General features: G+C 34.5%; 1 protein-coding gene across 1 annotated transcript in view; it reads right to left on the bottom strand.

Annotated features, from left to right (window-relative positions):
• ZFPM2 (zinc finger protein, FOG family member 2) overlaps window positions 1–21191 on the bottom strand; it is a 344536-nt gene that overhangs the window by 110668 nt on the left and 212677 nt on the right. The window contains exon 5 of the mRNA XM_070940379.1: window positions 9439–9550. Coding sequence (XP_070796480.1) covers window positions 9439–9550 — 112 coding nt within the window. The remainder of the gene's footprint in view (window positions 1–9438; window positions 9551–21191) is intronic.

Here is a 21191-nt window from a genome sequence, read left to right on the forward strand (position 1 = left end):
AGCCCATCATATGGTCATCCCATGTTGATATCGCAACCTATATTTAGGTAGTAAAGGTCATTTTAAAATTTACAGACTTTGTAAATCTTATGTATCAGGATATATAGTCTGTAATCTTATGGACCTCAGGGCTCTTTTAAATCCCTTTAGTGAGGAATCCAGTGATGGCTATAGTTGTGCAGGCCAATAAAAGGTATTTTGTTGCATCAACATGGCTCCTTATAGAAGTGGGGATTTTCTCAACAGAACAATTCATCTTCTTTGGAAATTAGCAGTGACTTATACATATAATGACCAAGTAATTATTTTCATTATTAAAATCAAGAGTAAGCAATGTAGTAGATATGTACTGCGGAAATAGATTTAAAACTAAGGTTTCTATCATCAGAGAAGAGTAAGTGCTTTTCATTATTATTCTTTTACAAAATATATTGGCTAACATTCATGTCCTCTTATGTCATAAACTAAGAGCGGGAGCTTTTGACAGGAATCACTATAAAATAAGTTATGGGTAAATTCTTCCTTGTTTCTTTTCATGCAGACCTTTTTGCCCTCTATTCCAATGGGGCTGTTTGAAAAGAACAACCCAGGTTTGATATTAGGTACCTAGGTCATGGTTTCACCTTGACAATAGCTCTTTCATTTCAAGCAGTAACATTTGCCAGGATCCCTAAGGTGTTTTCCTTTTTGTCAAATCCTAGCTTTTCTTAAAGGAAAAAAAAAAAAAAAACCAGCTATGAGAAAGGAGGGGAAAAAAAAAAGAAGATAAATCTTAATTCACAAGCCGCAGGACTATCTCTATGTTTTCAGCACAAAACTTCAAATTCAATCCAAAAAGTGGATGTGTATTAGAAGGCTGCAGATTTAAACCTTGTCCACCATGATCAAACTGGATTTATGGAGCATCATAACTCTCCAGACACCATCCAGCAGCTTATTAATTTAATAGACTCCTGTCCATTCCATGATGTTCCTGCCCTGACAGTCTCTCAAGATAAGGCGAAAGCCTTTTGACAGGACCGAGTGCATATATATTTTCTTCTGTTTTCTTGGGTATGGTGTTGTCGACAACTTGAAATCTGTGGCTCAGCAAATTTGTGATTTCTTTTCTTATTAAGCTCGCACCAAAAACAACAGCAGCAACTTTTCTGTGAAGTTGGCTTCCTCAGACACAAATGAATGTTATTGACTTAAAACATGTTAACTGGATTTTAAAAATTCAAAAAACAAAAAAACAAAAACAAAAACAACCCCAGTTTCTAATAGGTAAATGGTCTATTTCAGGGTTTCCTTATCAAAAAGTAACACCAAAGTTTACCTAAAATGAAAGGTTGAGTTTAATGGAAAAGTTCCTACATCTGTGAAACATTCGAAGAATTCTTCAAGTTTAAGGAAAGAACAGTAGTTTTGTAATATAAACTAAAGTTTAATTGAAACAGAACTATAGTTTGGCCAAATGTCAAAAAATATGATTATATTTTTCAAGACTGAAGGTTTGTAAGTAAGAGTTCCATAGTTTCTCCTTTACTCTGACAGGCACAACAAAAATCTTTCATAATGGATTGTTTCATGAACTACAACAGTTGTTTATTTTGGCTTTTCCAGTGTGTACGGTTCCAAAGCAGAGGTCTTCAAACTTGGCAGCTTTAAGACTTGTGGACTTCAACTCCCAGAATTCTCCAGCCAGCATAGCATAGCTGGCTGGAGAATTCTGGGAGTTGAAGTCCACAAGTCTTAAAGCTGCCTCTGTTCCAAAGGGACAAGGCCCTATTTAAAGTTCTTCCCCTGTAGCTAATAATCACAAATAAGAGGGTGTGGCTTTCTTTTGCCGCCATTGATAGAATAATTTACCCAATACTTTTTTGATTTTTTATGTATATTTGTTGGTGTTAACAGTCGCTTGGTCGATTGTCGTTGTGAGCCGCCCTGAGTCCTCGGAGATAGGGCGGCATACAAATTTTATAAAATAAAATAAAATAAAATAAAATAAAATAAAATAAAATAAAATAAAATAATAAAATAAAATAAAATAAAATAAAATAAAATAAAATAAAATAAATAAATAAATAAATAAATATCTAAAATGTTTCCTAAATGCGCAAACTTGAATATTGCATACAAAGGCTTGTATATTAAGTCTTGGAAAGAGATTACATTATAGAGCACTAATGTTATGTATTAATTTGTGATTGGAATTTTACAATTCAGCACCATCTTACCTTACTGAGATATAATTTATATGCTGGGTATATGCTTTTTCACTGATACTATCTAAAATTTATCTCCACCTACATGCATCCTTCTAAGTCAGAGATGCCACTTATGTCCACGATTCTTTTAAATACCAACCATACTGCTGAGAAATTTCCCATATGTTCTTCCTTTCTCTAATATTTACCTAGTACTGAAGTCTGCTGGGAAATGATGTTTGTTTCTTTGATTTTTGGACTGTTGACAAAAAATCTTGTTAAAACTGCTGCAGTTACAAAATTTGTAAAGAAAATTTCATTTCCCTTGAAATAAATTGATTCAGAAGGGGGGGGGGGGAATAGCTTTTTTTTTTTTTTTTTTTTGCTATAACCACCCCAATGGCTGTTGCAAGTTTTATTTCAGCTAATTTCCACTACAGCAATTGCAATCTGTAACAAGATGTAGTACAATATACAATTTAATCATTTTTAATTTACAAAAAACAGTGCTTGCAGGCATTATAAAAAAGCTCAATAGTCTAAAAAGAGATGGTGACAAGAAAGACAGAACAAATCCATGAGGACAGTTCTGTAAAATAGTCTACAGAGACTTAAAAACCTAGTGGCTTGTTGTTTCAAAAATGAATATTTAATATATATTGAATATAAAGTGTATTTTTTTAAAAAAAGAAAACAATTGTCATAAACCTTGCTTAGGATCATCATCTTTCCAAAAGAAAAAGGACAGTTGTGGACAATTGCAACCCATAACAACTAGTGGAAGATTTCTGACCCTTTGAAAGTAGCATGCTGTCAGATTTGCAATAACAGCAGTCCATTCAATGGGGGAAAAAAAAGTGTGTTTAGATTTCAGACAGATTGTAGATTCATATCAAGACTTACTTGCTATCTTGCACCAATATAGCACAAAGCACAATATAACCTGGCAGCCTGCTGATGGTGAAGACAATCAGGAGGGAAGCTATGCACCAATGAATGCAGGGAGGCTTAGTTAAATTAGTCAGACCTGTCCTATTACAGAAAGGGGTTTTCCCACAGTTCTTATGATGCCATTTTACCAGTGCCAGTATCTACGTAACACACTATATTCTAAACTTGAGTTAAGAAAATAAATCCCAGTTTCTCATTACCGGGTGTGCCTAAATAAATTAATCATATTATATATTAAAACAATGGCCTGATTTACATGCTAAGACTATGTCTGGGTTTTGCTAAATGCTAACTGCCCAGCTCCATCTAGTTTGGGTTATGTGTGTTAATCCAATCATAGAGTAACAAGAGTATAACATTCTTAACCTGGAATTTGATAGGATTCCATCTGAGTTAGTCCTTATGTGACAAGCAATAATGGCTAAAGAAATATCAAGATGCAAAATGAACTGGAGCAAGATATATAGCAAAAGCATATGAAATAATAAAAGCATATGAAACACATATGTGCATGTGTGTTTGTATGTGTGTTTGTATGTATGTATGTATAACACACACACACTCACATATATGAGAATATTAGAAAAGAGGGTTCATGTAAAAATATTTAGCAGTGGGAATTATAAAATCATAAGGAGATTAAGTTAGCTAGTTGTGAAATTCTAATATTGCTTTTTAAATGACTTCAGGACATAGGAGGTGCTAAGGTTATTATCTGTTATCAGGAATACAGTGGAATTGTATAACTGGATAATAACTAAACAACTGACACAATGTAAAATTACATTATCAGTGTGTTAAAACAAAATTGCACCCTAAAGGAGTCTACATGCCAGCTCAGAGCTGCAGTGTAATTATGCTTAACTCTGATAATTAAAATACAACGGAGATCAACAGAATCATTTTCATTAAGAAAATTATTAATGATGGTGGTATAATGGTAATTGATTGCAGAGCACCACAGGATAACGCCATGCAGTATAAACCAACATGTTTTAATAATATGTCTGAGACTGTTTTGATATGGCACATAAGATTGAGAACGTTTGAAATTAAGATAGAAGCAGTGGGATATATTAAAAATGGAAAATCATAAAGTAGCTGTTCTTAAAAATATTTCATTAAAAAAAATACAAATCCCAAAGTATTTGAAGACTATATTGCGTTATGGATCAATGTTCTGTGTGCTGCAATAAAAATAGCCATTTGCAGCATCAATTATACAGCCGAAGTAAACGGAACAAATATTTCTCAAGCCTTCTGTCATTTCATTTCATGTTCCGCATTGATCGTTTTTACATTTGTGATCATGATTTACTGATATTGCTTTGTTTTCTATCTAGCTGCACCAAGTACTTTTAGCCTTCATTATTGAGATGATGCAGAAAACAGCATTAGTGACTTTCCCATTGCTTAATGAAATGTGAGGGGATAATTCTATGTAAATAATAATTGATAATTGACTCAGCAGTGACAATTTATGTGTGGTCTCATGTGCTGTAAAATGTCTAGATCTTCTTCATTTGAAAACTGATGTCTCTGCCGGTTTGAACTTTTAAAATAAAACAATGATTTTATTCCGTATGTGTACATTTTCAAGAATGCATGTCTTTTCCCTGATTTTCTTTTTTTTTACTTACTTTTTTACTTTACTTTTACTTACATCTTGTTTCTTAATTAAATTGTAAAGTGTACTTTGGGTAGACACTACTAGTTTTATTCCATGCCCACAACATATAAACAGTAACTTGAGAATACTCCCCTTTTTATAATCCTGTAATCCCTTAATTTAGGATAAATTCGGGGCAACTAGATGGAGCTGAGCATTTACTGGCCAGATGTCCTTCCTAATGCCATGTGGAGTTCGCAGCAGATATTTTTCTTTGTGCCCTAGGAGGGAAACATCTACTGCTACCTAGGATTGAACTTTCAACCTTCTGAGTGGGAGGTGACAGTCTTCACCACTAGGCTACCATGCCACTCAATTTGAGAATATTTCACAATAATAATAATACTAGGAGCAGTGAAATGTGAATTAAATTCATGTTAAAGAGAATGTCAATAGTAAAAATGAAAATTACCCAAACGACTGTACTTACAGTAGAAACAATTTATAAGAAAGTGCAGGCCAAGTAAATAGAGGGCTTAGTAATTTGCAGCAAAAATAAAAAAATCATTACATGTGAGATATTTACATTAAAAGTCATATTTAGTTATATCTGTTAGCATCATCCTTTGATAGCATATCTATCTGTCTGTCTTTCCATCTATCCATCCTCTACCTTAGATCTGAATGGGCATCAAATCAACATATGATCCTGGATGGGCAGTGAACACCAAATTGCATTCTACATGGAGTTGCCCTTCTGGAATATCTAGAAGCTCCAGCTGGTATAAAATACAGCAGTGCAAGCAGTTATGTGTGCTTCTAGAATAACACATGTTACACCTCTGCTCTATAAGCTGCATTGTTGCTAGTTTGCTTCCAATTCAAAGTACTGCTTTAAAGGCCTTCAAGGTATGGGGCTGGTTTATTTGAGGGACCATCACTCTCCCATTACATCTGTTCATCTCATCAGATCTGGCAAGAGAGGCATACTGTGTGTCCCATCTCTCAAGGAACTAAACTTGGCGGGTCCAAATAAATAGGAACTTCTCTGCTGTGGCACCTGCCTTATGGAACAATCTCCCCCCTGAAGTGAGGTCATCCCTGTCCCTCCATATTTTCCAGAAGTCAAGATCTGGCTTTATCATTAGGCCTTGAGCTTCCAGGGAACTGGTGAGATCTTGAGGTTGTTCCGTTGCTGATCAGCAATGGAACAACCTCAAGATCTCACCAGTTCCCCGGAAGCTCAAGGCCTGATGTTTGCGCTTCATGTGTTTCTTGTTTTTAAACATTTTTTTTAATGTATGCCACTCAGAATCACTTCTTATGAGTTGAGTAACCATATAATTTTGATAAGCAAATAATTTTAAAACAATAAAAACATCAACAAAGTCAGAAATACATCACACACTAATGACCTATTTTTTGTTCAGACATATCAGTAAATATTTTTTTTCGATTGGAAAAGCCTTTCCAAAGTTGTTTAAACTAAACTAGAAAATCTAGGCTAATAATGTTCCTATGTTAATATGCTAATAAAAAAAATGAATGGTTTTAGGAGAGATGCTGTGAAACACATCCTATACTTTGAAAATACTTTGGTATTTTCAAAGAACTAAGCATGTACTGCATTTTATAAATACAGGATCACAACCATGTTGAAATTAGCAATGACTGAATCACATCCAATTTCCTTATTTGTTAGCTATGATAAACCTTTTGCTGAAAGACTTGTACTCAAAATAAAGTTTTGGGTTTCTTCAGTGAACAGCAATAGAATTCGAGAAAGAATATACTGTCACCTACAGTCTATTTTCAACAGGACAAAAATGGTTAGAATGCTTACTGAAAGCAGATACATATTATGCAGACCGGGTTATTCATTATATTTTTTTGTTGCTGTTTTATTTTCGAAGCAACTTGAAAGGGCTTCCAGATCAGCATGAATACATAGTGGAGATTGTTTTCCCTAAACAGATGGAAACCTTCTATTCAGGGATCTAAATCTAATCTAATTTCGAGATGACTCAAATGATACAAATTTCATTTTGAGGATCACATGAGTATTGTTACATGTATTAGACAATATATGATCAGAATTTCAAAGCATAAGAACAGCCTTATAAGATCAGATCAAGTTCCATAGAGTGTAGCATTTTATGTTCCACAAGAAAAAGTCTATTCTTCCTGGAAACCGGTAAATATGTTTTAAAGTCATCATCCTTATAATACTCCAAATTGCCTCCAAATCTAGTGATTCACTTATATTTTACTAATTTAAATTTCCAGGGAACAGTAGATTACCTAGTAGGAATGTCAAAACTATCTAATGTAGCTGTTGTCACTATATCCAGTTGCACTGAATTTTGCCATGTCTAACTATGAAATTTGATTTTTAAGTGTCTTCCAATTTTATTGATGATCCATTCACTTTCGTGAACAGGTTCAGTCTTACTATCAGTTAGTGAAATGTCCTCATTAATATTATTTCAGGCTGTATTTTAACCAAATAAAAAAACAATGTACATATAATAATGCTGAAGTTAAAATGAGATGTTCATTTTTACTCAGAAAGAATTTTCACACTCATTTAACAATAAAACATTTCGTCAACCTTAAGTGGTACAATCTAAGAGTCATTTTATCCCATTATCTGCCTTAGAGATACAGTATATTGAGAAATTGGCAGCCTTATCACTGCTGAATCAGATTTTAAGAAGCAACAGTATATTAAAAAAAATCAAACAGAACTAGATAGATAAAGAAGAAAAAATCCAGAAATCTGCTAATGAAATTTTTCATCTGTGAACACTATATGGCTTAAATTTTATTTTAGACTGTTGTAGCAAAAGTTTTATATAAACTGTCATCAATAATTTATTTAGAAATATAAAGATGCATACTAAAATATAATATGTGCTAATATTGTATTATATTTATTCAGTGTCATTTTCTGCTGTTAAAGTAATGTATCATAGCAGACTTGAGAAATATATATATTCTTCCTTTTTGTGTTTGTTCCCTTAATTAAATATTTCCAGGTTACAAACTGTGTGCATGTTTGTTTTATATAATTATATAAAAAATACATAAGATTCTGATGTACAACTACTCATGTAAATTCTGTTTTCAATGTTTCAGTTTTCGAAAGCTTGTCGTAGTCTAAAAGTAATCCTCTTAAAAATGTACAATTTGCAATGATTATAAAAACAAGATATAATTGTTTCTAGTAAGGTTTAATAGTTCTTGATTGGCTTTGAATATTAATATAGGAATATAGGTCCTTATTTGCCTGGACATTGTACACTGAAATAGTCACAAGGTTGTTACAATAAACAAATCTTTCATCTTTGTAGAGGTTTTGGTTAGGAATGTTTAAAAAACAACTTTAAAAATATCAAAGAAGTCTTCATTTTCAGAAGTAACACTTGAGACTGTAAATTTATAGCACTTGAAATGTGAGCCTAATTGAAAATGTTAAAAGTTAGGGAAGAAAGAAAAAAATATATTAGAAACATAGAATAGGAAAGTTTAGACACAACACTGGAGAACATCTGGTCCAATTCCCTTTGTCGTGCATAAACTCACTATTTATTCAAATATCATAGATCCGTATTATATAGTTCATATTTATTAAATCTGCACTGTTTCTTCTCAAACATGACCACAACAAATCTGATAAGGGTGGAAATAAAATTCAACTTAGTGAAGATGAACTCCCAATTTTATCCCATTGTCCTATTGTTTACCAATGGTTTGGTTTTGCTCCAAATGGTTTTTTCCCCAATAGCATGTTAACTCAGAATTCCTGTTACTTTTTCATTCCCCCATAAATCTCAATGTCTAGAATCTCAGCATTCTGAAATCCCTTTGAGGTTATAATGCAATTGTAAAGTTGTGTCTAACATTTGGTTTATCTGCTTAAAACCTCATTCTTCTGCTGACCACTCATTTTGGAAATTTACCCAGTTGTACTTTTAAGCATTCTAAAAATTAGTATGTGGCTAATCCTCAGGAACTGTTTTGTTTAGTAATCTTTACACATGATAACTCATATATTCAGCAAGCCAAAGCTGGAATCTGATCCCTAATCAATCCACACTTTCAGTTTTCAGAACCTTTGAAATCACAGTTCTTGCAATTATCTTCTCCAAAACAACACAACTGTTTCCAATGCATTTTTATTTACTTGTCACAAGTGGTGATATTTTTAAAAAAATTTCTATTAGGTTAAAACTGCAGCTGGGTGAGCCTCTTGTAAAAACTCAAAGGAATGTTCACAAATAGATTCATGGCTTAATACAATGCAGTAAATTTATCTTAGGTTAGAAAAAAAGAAGAATGAAAAAGCTGCTGCGTTTAAACTAGCCACACTTGAAATCAAAGATCTGGGAAGTATCAGGATAGCTGCTCGTGTTGCAAGTGAAGTAGGCAAGCTTTTTATATCAGAAATGCATCAGGTAGAAGAAAGATCTATACCTTTAAAATATTCTGTTTGAACTCTGAATGATATATGCCTCTGTTTCATGCTCATGAACAAAACACTTCTCCCTTTCTTAAGGTGGTAATAAAGAAACATGAGTTACTCATCTTTGCTGCCGGTATTTGCTGTCTATTATCAACTAGGATGTTTCTCCAGCACTGGGTTAATTCCTTACCAAGAAAGAGGAAGAAAAATTAGCTTGGATTTACCTTTGCTGTACACAATGCAGTTGTTTTTGTTGTCTTCTACTCCTTGCCAAGTCATATCCAGCAACCACTTGGGGCCTGCAGTCAACACCATAGGGAGTGGAGCCTTTGGCTTCTGAAGGGGGGAAAAAAGGCAAGAAACATAGCCCAGTAAGCTTGTGTTGATTAAGAACTTAAACAAAAGCAGTAGCAATAACTTTATTTGCCAACTAATTTGATCTCTAAATCGAGAAACCTTATTCCCCAACTGATGGAGAAGGGCAAGAGGAAGAAGAGCGGGAGGAGAACGAGAAGAAGGAAGAGGGTTAGTGCTTTGATAAAAAAAAAATGAATGGCAGAATTATTATTGAGGATTTTTCTGAATGATAGCACTGGATCAGATCTCCAAGATTAGACACATCTCTAGTGACTTTGAATTATAAAGGGAATGTAGGTGACTTTCACAGCAAAAAGCCAAGTGTTTTGAAATGAACTTTAGACACATTGTACTTTGTTATCAACAGGATCTCTATTTCCTGAAACAGACAGGAAAGAATTTAAAGAATTGGTATCCATTTCAAAGCCTGAGTAACATTTATGTTTGGTGGGAAATTATTCTGAATGGATAATGTATTTTCTCCCCCCCCTTTCACCCGCCTCCTTTGATGGCTGTTGATGTGCTTGCTTTATTGTTGCTGAAATAATAATGATTATGAACTCCAAAAGGAAAAGGAAAATTAGCAGCCAAAATGAATTTGGGTGACCAAATAAGAGAGAAATGCATGATACAAAGCCTGATTCACAAAAGACTTAAGAAACACAAATGTCATTTTAAAAAACATTTCTAAAACATATTTTCCATGGTGCAAGTTAGGACAGAAACATTCAAATTACTTTTGCTCAAGTTCACTGCTAAATCTAAATGCAAGGAATGAACTGATCTAGAGTTTAGAAAGGCTTATCCTCAGTTTTTTTTTTTTACAATGATTGCTAGTAAAATGGTATTTAGACAGTTATCATTAATCATTCCTTGTTCTGCATATCAAACATCTTGAAACTATAACTCAAAGTGCAAAGTACAATGAAAAGACTCTCTAGGAAATAATCTAACAGGCTTTTTTATTTTTTATTGTAATATAGATAGGGTGTTTTTCCAGAAGGTCCATAATTGTCTTAGAAATACTGTTGCAGTTTCTATCCCTGATCTAGAAGTCAGAAGCATAAAGTTAAAGCTGTGAGGCTACCATACCAGCAAACATGGATGAGCAGTGAGATGCTAATCGTATTTCTGCCCTAATTACTAAACTTTTAGGTAGTGGACCTCTGCCATTATCAGATCAGGGAATGTGTAACAACACAGAGATCTACTCAGTTTTTGTTACTTGGAATTTTTTTTTAATAAAAAGTTTTTATTTTTTTTCTTTTAAAACAAACATTACATCATTACTCAATCAGTGTGTCATCTGGGTACAAATTTTGTGTCATCATATTTAACGTTTACCATCAATATATGTATTTCTTTGCTTTTACATTTCAATTTAATATATTTCCTATTAAAACATTTTTCTTCCAAATTTATTTAATTTTATACCACTTTTTGTCCATATTCATTTTCTATCCAATGGTAAAATTGGCCCCATATGTTAAAATACTCCGATTCTTCCTTCCCTTTAATTGCCAATGTTAATCTATTCATTTCTGCACATTCTAATATTTTCTTAATTACCTCTTCCTTTGTAGGGATTTGGAACTTTTATTATTACAATTGGTCCTCAAGTTGCAACCACAGTTGGGATCAGAACTGCCATTGCCAAGCAAAGCAGTTTTAAGTGAAACATGTCCAATACTGCAAGATTTTTAGCCATAGCTCATAAACTATTCACTGCAATTGTTAAGTGAATCATCATGATGTTAAGCAAATCTGGCTCCTGCCATTGACTTTACTTGTCAGTAGCTGGCTGGAAAGGTTGCGAATGGAGATCACATGACTCCAGGACAGGACATCTGTTATAAATACATGTCCATTGCCAAACCACTGAATTTCGATCAGATGACCGTAGGGAGGATACAACAGTCACAATTGTGAAGACTGGTCGTAAGTGCCTTTTTCAATGCCACCGTAACTTTGAAGAGTTGCTAAATGAATGGTTGTAAGTCAAGGACCTGTATTTCAATTTTAGACTTCAGTGGGGCTAACAAAAAATAAACACACAAAAGCAAGTGTAAAACAATTAAAAATTAATTGAACCACAAAAGCAGCAGCTAAATTAAAAAAAAAAATAGTAGGAGATGACCAGGCTGAGCCCGAAGAGAGGTAAAATGCATCATAAGTCACCAGTCTCTATGCGCCCGCAAGTCCATCCCACCTTGAATGCCTCTCTTATATCCCGCTCATTTCCCTTGATTGTCGGTCAGATTCTTGTAGAGAGCTTACACTTGCAATTAGTCTTTATACTTTTGTATAAAGTCTTTATACTTTTGTATAAAGTCTTTATACTTTTGTATAAAGTCTTTATACTTTTGTATAAAGTCTTTATACTTTTGTATAAAGTCTTTATACTTTTGTATAAAGTCTTTATACTTTTGTATAAAGTCTTTATACTTTCATATAAAGTCTTTATACTTTATACAAAAATCAATCCAACTTGAAGGCCAGATTGAAAATGAAAATCTTGACTTCTTTTCTACAGGTAGTCCTCGACTTACAACAGTTCATTTAGTGACCATTTGAAGTTACGGCACTGAAAAAAGTGACTTATGAATGTTTTTACACTCTCAACAATTGTAGCATCCCCATGGTTATAAATCAAAATTTGGATGCTTGGCAACTAGTTCATATTTATGACGGCTGCAGTGTCCCGGGGTCATGTGGTACCCTTCTGACAGACAAGCAAAGTCAATGGGAAAGCCAGATTCATTTAACAACTGTGTAACTAACTTATCAACTGCAGTGATTCACTTAACAAATGTGGAAAGAAAGTCGTAAAATGAGGCAAAATTCACTTAACAAATATCTCACTTAATGACAGATATTTTGGCCTCAACTGTGATCGTAAGTCAAGGACTACTTGTTTTGGCAGTTAAAAGCATGGCGAAGGGCTTGGAAATAGGCATCCAAGGGGGAAGGAGGGGTCAAAAATCAGAAATGGTGGCTGTGACCTCCTGCTCTTTATAGAGTGTTGATTGGGCTTTGACTATATATAGCCACTGATGCCATTTCAACTTTTGACCTCCCTCTAAAGATGCTCCAGCTTGGAAGTGATGCAAAAGAAGGCTTGCCATCCTGCACTTAAGAAATGAGATTCTAAAATCTCTCTTCTGCATTCATTCAAAAGAAAAGTAAGTTTTAGCTTCTAATCTTTTATTTTAAAAGTGGGAGGATCATCCTAAATTCACTGAGAATATAGTAAGAGAAGCTGCCAATTCTTTTGAATGGAGGGGGTCATCTTAAATTCAGACTCCTTCCTGATAAATACAGCATTTCTATCTTTTATAATGTCCAATATAATATTCTCTCCCTGGGCATTAAATAAAGCTAGCATTATCATATTTTCAGCATTACCGGAATTTAACATTTTAACATTCACTTGTGGCAATGGAAAGAAAGGAAGTGTTTTACCATTATGAGTCTGTGATAAAAAGCTCATGTTACCAGAGGTTTATAAATCAGACTTCCATGATTAATAATTTCTTTAGTAACAGAATTCTAATACATAAGTCTTGATGTATTCATTTAGAAGGAACAAATCCACATATGTGCAGATGTGTTATCACGTTTGAAATGAATGAGTTTCATTTTACTTTTGTAAACTAATTTAATACATTTGCACTTCCTAAATCAATACACTAATTAGAACACAGTTAGTTTTGGGCAATTGCACTCAGAATTTTGCAGTAAAATAATCTAGGACTTTGCAGCTCCTTAAAAAAGCATGCAGGAATGTAAATGAAACATGAATTTCTGAATCGTTAAAGAAGTCACTGCAAACATGTAATCTAAACTCTGCACTTTTTTTAATGGTTTATGCATGCAACCCAGGTAAAATAATGATGAGACTTCTCTTATGCAGTTACCTCTTTGCCTTTTTTTAACCTTTCACTGGATTCCCCTCTAGCATCTTTTTCAAAGCTCCAACAGCTGTTTAGAAATCACTTTTGGCTTCCCTTCGTCCTTCTGTTTCACAAGATTTGCAAAGATTTACTACTACAAAAATGTAGTAGTAAAATAGTACTACATAAAGAGGCACATAGAAAACAACCATATAGAATAGTATTATAATTAGACATAATTACTTTTTTTATCTTAATGGCCCTGTAATCCCTCGCATCACAGCGGTCAGGGTAACTGAATAGAGCTGAGCATTTATTGGCCAGATGCCCTCCCTGATGCCTACACAGAGGTCACAGCAGATATTTTCCCTTTGTGCCCAGAGAGAGAAATATTTGCCACTACCTAGGATTGAACTCACAGCCTCCTGATTGTGAAGCAAAAACACCACCTCAAGGCCACCACGCTGCTCATAATTAGATATATTTATAATCCATATTAAATGAAAAATGTAAAAAAGAAATATATTTTTAAAATCATTCAAGGCTTTTTTTGCATATTTAAAAAATACCATGCTTTGTTTAAGGAAGGAATCCTTTAAGTTTTATTTCAATAAAAGCTCACCATTTTCTAATATAGTGTGCATGAAGAAGGCAGAATGGTGCAGGAGGCAAAAGTCAGTTCTTAGAAGTCAAATTTCAAGCTATCAGATGACTTTCAAAGATAGGTTGAATTGAGTGGATAAAGGAAGAAAAATAATTAAAGATTTTAGGATTTAAGATTTCTTTTAAAATGTTTCCCATTCTGGTTCTGACTTTGGGACTGGGAGGGCTAATCAGCCAGTAATATTTGCTCCCCCGCCCCCATTCATCAATCTTCATGTATTTTCCTCCTAACTCAAACTGAGCATCTACCTTTAGAAAATCCACTAATATACAACTTCTGCTGGTTTACCCTAATACAGAGCAAAGCTGTGGGGAAATAAAAGTTTGAGCACTAATGTTGTAATATCCTGGGGATATGGGCTATTCTTTCATCTTATTGTGGTAAAGGTTAGCTGGTCATTTCTAGCACTCATTGTGACATTTGCTGCTGGAATTATCTTTATGTTAGGATCTGTTCTTTTCAAAGGAGATCAAGACTATAGACAACCTAACCTGGACAACTTATTCTTATGTTCAGCAACATGATTAAGAAAATAAAGTTTTACTCCATTTTTACTCAAATATACAAATAATATCAGCAGGTATCAAATGCACATGTATTCATGTTAGCAATAAATCTCAGCAATCAAACTTCACTGTTCTGATGGAGAAAAAATTCAGTTTAAAAGAACTCTGAAAACTGGGTTATTCCCTCAAATTAAGGTGTTTAGTAAGCCCTTTAGGTTGAGGATGATGTTTGAGAATGTTGTTTTTTATTTGTTTCCTTGGAGCGACTGTGTTTTTTTCTATGAATTATTGCTTTCTTACTTTTTAATCTTGTGAAGCTGCTCAGAGTCATTTAGGACTTGAGTAGCCTAAAAATTGGATGAATGGATGGATGGAGGGAGGGAGGGACGGAGGAAGGAAGGAAGGAAGGAAGGAAGGAAGGAAGGAAGGAAGGAAGGAAGGAAGGAAGGAAGGAAGGAAGGAAGAAAGGAAGGAAGGAAGGAAGGAATAGAGACTGCCAGAAAGCCATCTCTTGATCTATCTGCCACGCCTCTATTTCGGATGTTTCTTCCCCCTCATGTATCTGCATTTCTTTATTATTAATTCAAGTTTTTTTTAAAAAAAAATTATCTCTCTTAAATCTTCCTATCTTTACAACCTTCTAATGTATTTTTCAGTGTAACCTTTCCTGTAAATAACTCTGAATGCAAAATCCTCAAAATAAAAAGGGCATACTTTTAAAAATGAATTATAAAAGAGCCAACAACCTCTAATTCAAATTTTCTATGACATATAATTTTATTCTAACCTTAACTAAATCAGAACAGATTTTTTTAAAAAACCCAGAAAATGATATTAAATACTTACAACAGAACATAAATGTGACACATGTCTTCTAAATTTTATCTAAGGGTAACAAACCTCTGATCTTTAATGCTTCATGTACCCAAATCAGAAAATATTTCAGTATTTTTCAATTATTCAATATCAGAATCAGGCCAATTGGAACAAAGCAGACGAGGCCAAAAGTGGATCTCTTAGGGAGCAATTAGAATCTGCTAATGAGGATAAAAGAGGTTAAGCAGATACCTGCTTTTTACCAGCCTTTCAAGTAATTCAGCCCACAAGGGCTGTTTATGAAGACTCAGAGGTTAATAGAGATAAAAATAGCCATTGACCATTCTTTCGCTTTTTAGCTTAGAAGGAATTGTTCATAGTTCAGTCATCTTAGATGAACTGTACATCTTGTTACTCATGATTCTTTGGGTGCAACATCAGTTTTCTTAGCAGCAATATCAATTAGTTTGCCACTACCTTCTTCCATATTTTTCCAACTGTTTCTTTTCCTATGGACTTTGTCTCTTCTGGGTCTCCCATTCGAGTAGGAACCAAGTACTCAAACTTGGCCACGGCCAGTTAAACGTAGCCACTTTGTCCCAAAACATATTGACATGTATGTTTTATATACATAAACAACTGGTATGAATATTTCATGCAATGTTAAAAGGAAAATCATAACTTGGAGGCAGAATAAAACCTAACTTTGATTTAATTTAGAAGTAATTAAAATAGTAAGCTTACAAGTAATAAAAATTAATGAAATACAATGAATATTATCTATTTCAATGCTTTTATAACCTTACCAGCTACCTGACCTACTGAAAATTATAATCTAATGATAATTTTTGAAGGCAATTGGAGAGGTTGAGGCCTCTACATCTAGCTCTGGTGTAGACAGAAAACAAAAGACTGGTACTTAAACACCAAACTTGTTGTATCGTAATATCCAATGCATTTCAACTATTGGTATGACTATGTATACAGAAGTCTTTTTATTTTAATATCTTGTTTAAAAAATCTTATTCCAGAGCATCATTTTTAGAAGTGTACTCATTAGCAAATTGTTTAGCCGAGCTTTCAGGATAAGACACATAAAAAGCTATTGTCCTTATGCACCAAGCAATCTCAGTGAAACTATTCATAACATTCAGGAATCAAACTAAGATTTGATTATTCCTCTGCCCTTCTGTCTGTTAGTCTTTAGTACTCCCCCCCTTTTCTTGTGGTTCAGAGAGGAACACTTTGTTTTCCTCCTTCTATATCTGTTTTTCCATGAAAGATAATTCTATATTTGGCTAAGGCCTGAAAAAGAAAACATAGTTTGAAAACTGCTGATTTGTATATTCTAAATTCTTCTTCATTATTTATTCATTAGTATTTACACACACAAAAAAAGAAAAGCACATGGGAATGCATAATGCTTGAATAAATTGCCAGACTTGGGGTGGGGGTGGAACAGGGAGAAGTAACAAATGGAAAATAGAAATGAGTATTCACAGATGGAATCCCATATGACAGCTGGGCTTCCCTGCAACTAGAGAAACCCAACTGTTTACCCCAGGAGATGATCACTAGAAAAACAACACACACCGTTCCCACACTTGACAGACTTCCACAAGCTTATAACAAAGGCAATTTGAAGAAAGGGAGGGAGAAAAGAAATGTATATTCAAACTGTATCTCTATAACTGCCAATACAATTTGCAATGGTTTTTTTTTTAATATATTAAGGATTCTAAACTACTGCAAATAATCAAAACTTTCAGCTGTCCCTATAATATAAATCAAGACAGGACGATATGGGTGTAACTTTGTTATGCGGTACATATCAGTGAAAACTCCACAAGAGATATATTTGTTACTTTACTGCTGTGCTTGTTGTAAAGCAATTAGTCTTTGCAGCAGAATTCAACTTAATTGTAATAATGGAGAAATTTTGACGGAGAAAATTCAGTCGGGAAAATCTGATGAGATCAAAAATGGCTGTTTCATAAAACACTCTGAAATAAATGGTCTAGTTCAGCGGTGAAATGCACTTACCTTCGCTACCGGTTCGGAAATGTGAGCACACCCGCCTCTTCTGCGCATGTGCAGAGGGTCAAAAATGGGACATAATGACATCCCGGTTGGTGGGTGGATCCTCCTGCCTCCAGCCCTACCAGTTCACGCAAGCCAGATAGTTCCAGCCGGATTTCACCGCTGGTCTAGCTCATCCCCTTATTGAGTCCAGAAATCTAAATTCTAAAGCATTCCCAGTTGATGGGTCTCCTGCTGGACATCCTGTTCTCCAAGAAATATAATTATCTATTTTCTATCTCTTCTGCCTATTGATACCGGTATCCAATTGCTACTTTTTTCTCTATGGAAAAAAATAATGCAAATATGAACATTTGGAGCAATTCAGACCTAGTAAAATGAAGAGAGTCAAAATTTGTTGGTAAAAAAATCAGGGATGGGTAATCTTTTTCCAAATAAAAAGAAATGAAAAGATCATTTCACTTTTTTGAGACAATGAAGGTACTACTAGGCAAAGAGCAAGGACTCCCATTCAAATACTTCACATAATAGCCCCCTCCACCTAGATGAAGAACCACTTATAAGTATTCTCTGAGTATGATTTCAAGCAAGTTGTGAATCCAACTATATCACCCAATCAATCACCGATATGATAAGATCTGCTTCTGACACATCCATGTTAATCATTACATTAAGATCTTCTACCAATTCATCTTTATTTTCATTTGTTACTCACCAATCCATCTTTAAAATTGCTTTCCTTCTTTAGTCCATCTTCAAAATAAGTTGTTCATATCACAATCCATGTTTAAAATAAATGCCCCCCACATCTGTATCTGTTTCATTTTTATTGATCTGGCTGCAAAATAATCAAGTTCTCGGGCAATAGAAACCCCAAATCTGCTGATAGATGCTTGGATATTCAGGAAGGGATCAGGAAGAAGGTTGTTAGAAACCAGGAAGAAAGGAAAGTGATCTTAGTTGCAACTGGATTAGCAGCAGAGGTTCAAATCAACAAAGGCGGGTAAATAGGGGAATGGAGAAGGTGTTCTGAACTCACACTCAATTATTTGGGATTCTGACTTAACAATTGAAATATCTCCAGACAGTGGAACTTACAGATGTAATATTGGAATCCACCCACAGTAGATTTCAGGAACGTTGCAAATTACTGAAGGACAATTATTTTGCTATAAATTCTGGTGCATCGGGTGCACTGTATGCATCTGAATGGTCTGCATTGTTTCAGATGATTTCAGAAAATCACATTATTTTGCAGCCAGCTCATTTCTGAATAGTCCTCTATGCCAAAACTTGCTTACAAATGGAAAACTGGCAAAGCTTATAATTCAACTACTAAAATCTTCATTTCTACTTTTTTCCAGATATATAGTACATCAATGAAATAAAACAGGCATAAACAGCCATGGAATACATCAATGACTAGAAATTGTTATAACTCAAACAAATCCCCTATATTTTACAAATCATGTCTTACATTGAAAAGACTTGGAACTGAAGCACAATCTGGAATGACACTCTAGTTGGCTATTTTATTTCTACCACTTCATGTTGCATGTGTGGACCAAGCCTGAAGTATTTCTTAATATCTGGCTGTATAATTTAGACAACTGAACTGTTCCTACATGATGAACTTTATGGCCATTTGTATGGTTAATATGATAGCTTTGCTTGGTTCATATTTGTTTTGTCCACATGAATTCCTATGAGCAAAACAGCATGAATAGAAAATAAATCAGGTGTGAGCCCACTGTAGATGCCTATTCAGTTTAGAAATAATTATTTTTTCTAGATTGAATATATTTACCGTCAGCTATGTGTCATGTAATTCGCATCAGATTTTGAGACATCCCCCACACCCAAATAACACTCTCAATCTCAATATCTCACACACAAAGTAATGTCTGAATTCATAAACTGATTATTTTCAAGAAAGAATGAATAAGAGCTGATGGAATAGGGGAAAATATACTTGTGATTGGATTGAATAAAAAAAAAATCCTTTGTGGTTTTATTCATTTTACTTAGATCAGCAATACAGCTTAATATGAAAGGTCCCTTAGATAACTTCAAACCAGATGATGTGTCCACTGTCACTTTGGCATCACTTTTTCAAAAAGAAAAAAAAAACTAGCCAGAAAGATAATTTCAATCACAGAAAAATATATTCCATGGAATGATACATTTTGTAAGAGAATATACTGAGTAATCATAGTGTTTTAACAGAGAAAAAGCTTTAAACTACAGAGATTGTAATTACTGTGATCACTTAGAAGAAAAATCACATGTACTCTGATGCACAAATGTATCCGCTAATGTAATTTAACTATTCTTTCAACATACTTCAGTAATTATTATCCTCTGGAACAAAATCAATAATTTATAACTGAAATAAATGTAAACTCATCCCTGCTCTTGTTCTGCATCAGTCTTCCACCTGTTTCTAATATTAATTCACCTATGCATTGGGACTCATTTCTTTACATGAATAGTCATTGTAGACACTCCCTTCTTCAAAATCCACCAGAAAGCTGAAAACAAGACGTTAAAAGAAAAGGGGCAGTCAGCAAAGGCAGAGGTGTCAAAACTGGGGTGTTGTGCAACCCACAGAAAAGAGAGTTGGGGTTTGCATCAAGCATTCTCAACTCCCATCTTTGATGCTAGTTGCTACAGATGCTTTGTTCTCATGTTCCTCCGTCTTCAAAACTCAATAGTACGATTTGTAATCTATTCTTCTCCTTACTCAGAAAGTGTCTAAGACAGGGATCCCCAACCTTTTGGGCACCAGGACTGGTTCCGTGGAGAGAGGTTTTTCCGCAGACCAGAGGGGATGTGGTTTCGTGTGCTGCCTGCATCCCGCAGATAGGGCTTCGCTTGTTTGTACGGGCCAGTTTCTGACATGTTGCAGACCAGTGCCGGTCCACGGATCAGGGTTTGGGAACTCCTGGTCCAAGAGGCTTCTTCTGTGAACATGACTTTGAGTTCTTGAAGAGTCAGAGATACTGTATATGCCCCAGGCAAGTGAACACATAGAAGTCTATTTTATTCAAGATGGTTAACAATCTTGGAGCATTCTTCTCCAAGGTAGCTCTTACCCACATAAGATCTTTGAGGCAGCATAATATAATCCAGAGCCCACTAGATTGTGGGAACAAAAACTGTCCCACCCTATTAGTAGCATTCAGGCTTGCTATTGCTGGAAGACCAAATGAAATCTATTTGAATTTAAGCTTTAAAGTTTCCACTCAAAACTCAGCTTTGGACCTGCATTCTGTCAAAAGAAAGGGTATTCAAAAAGCATAACAAAAATCAGGACGTCATGTCAGAGTTTTCATGGAATTTTTCTTACTTCGGTAGCATTATAGAAATGTATCTTATTCTGTTTTTACTCAGAAAGCTTTATCGAGCAATCAAGGCAGATATATAATAAGCTAAGCTACTCTGTAAATCTAAACATTTCCCCCAAATAGAAAAGATACAGCTTGAGCTCACTGATTGTTACCATGGCAACTATCTAAAATGAAAATCTGCTTAACCCTTTCTCTCTTGTAACCACCCATGTACCAATGTTAGCTGACTTTCATGCACTTATCTTCACCTTTTCCCCTCTCTCTAGAAATTCATAATTTGGTTGCTTCTTAATAGTTATGCTCCAGTTAACCTATCTCGGTCTCAGAGAACTGTGATGGGTGGAGAGTTTC

The sequence above is a fragment of the Pituophis catenifer genome, unplaced genomic scaffold (assembly GCF_029215685.1).
Source record: "Pituophis catenifer annectens isolate HBS135680 unplaced genomic scaffold, rPitCat1.0.hap2 SCAF_3, whole genome shotgun sequence".
Taxonomy (NCBI): domain Eukaryota; kingdom Metazoa; phylum Chordata; class Lepidosauria; order Squamata; family Colubridae; genus Pituophis; species Pituophis catenifer.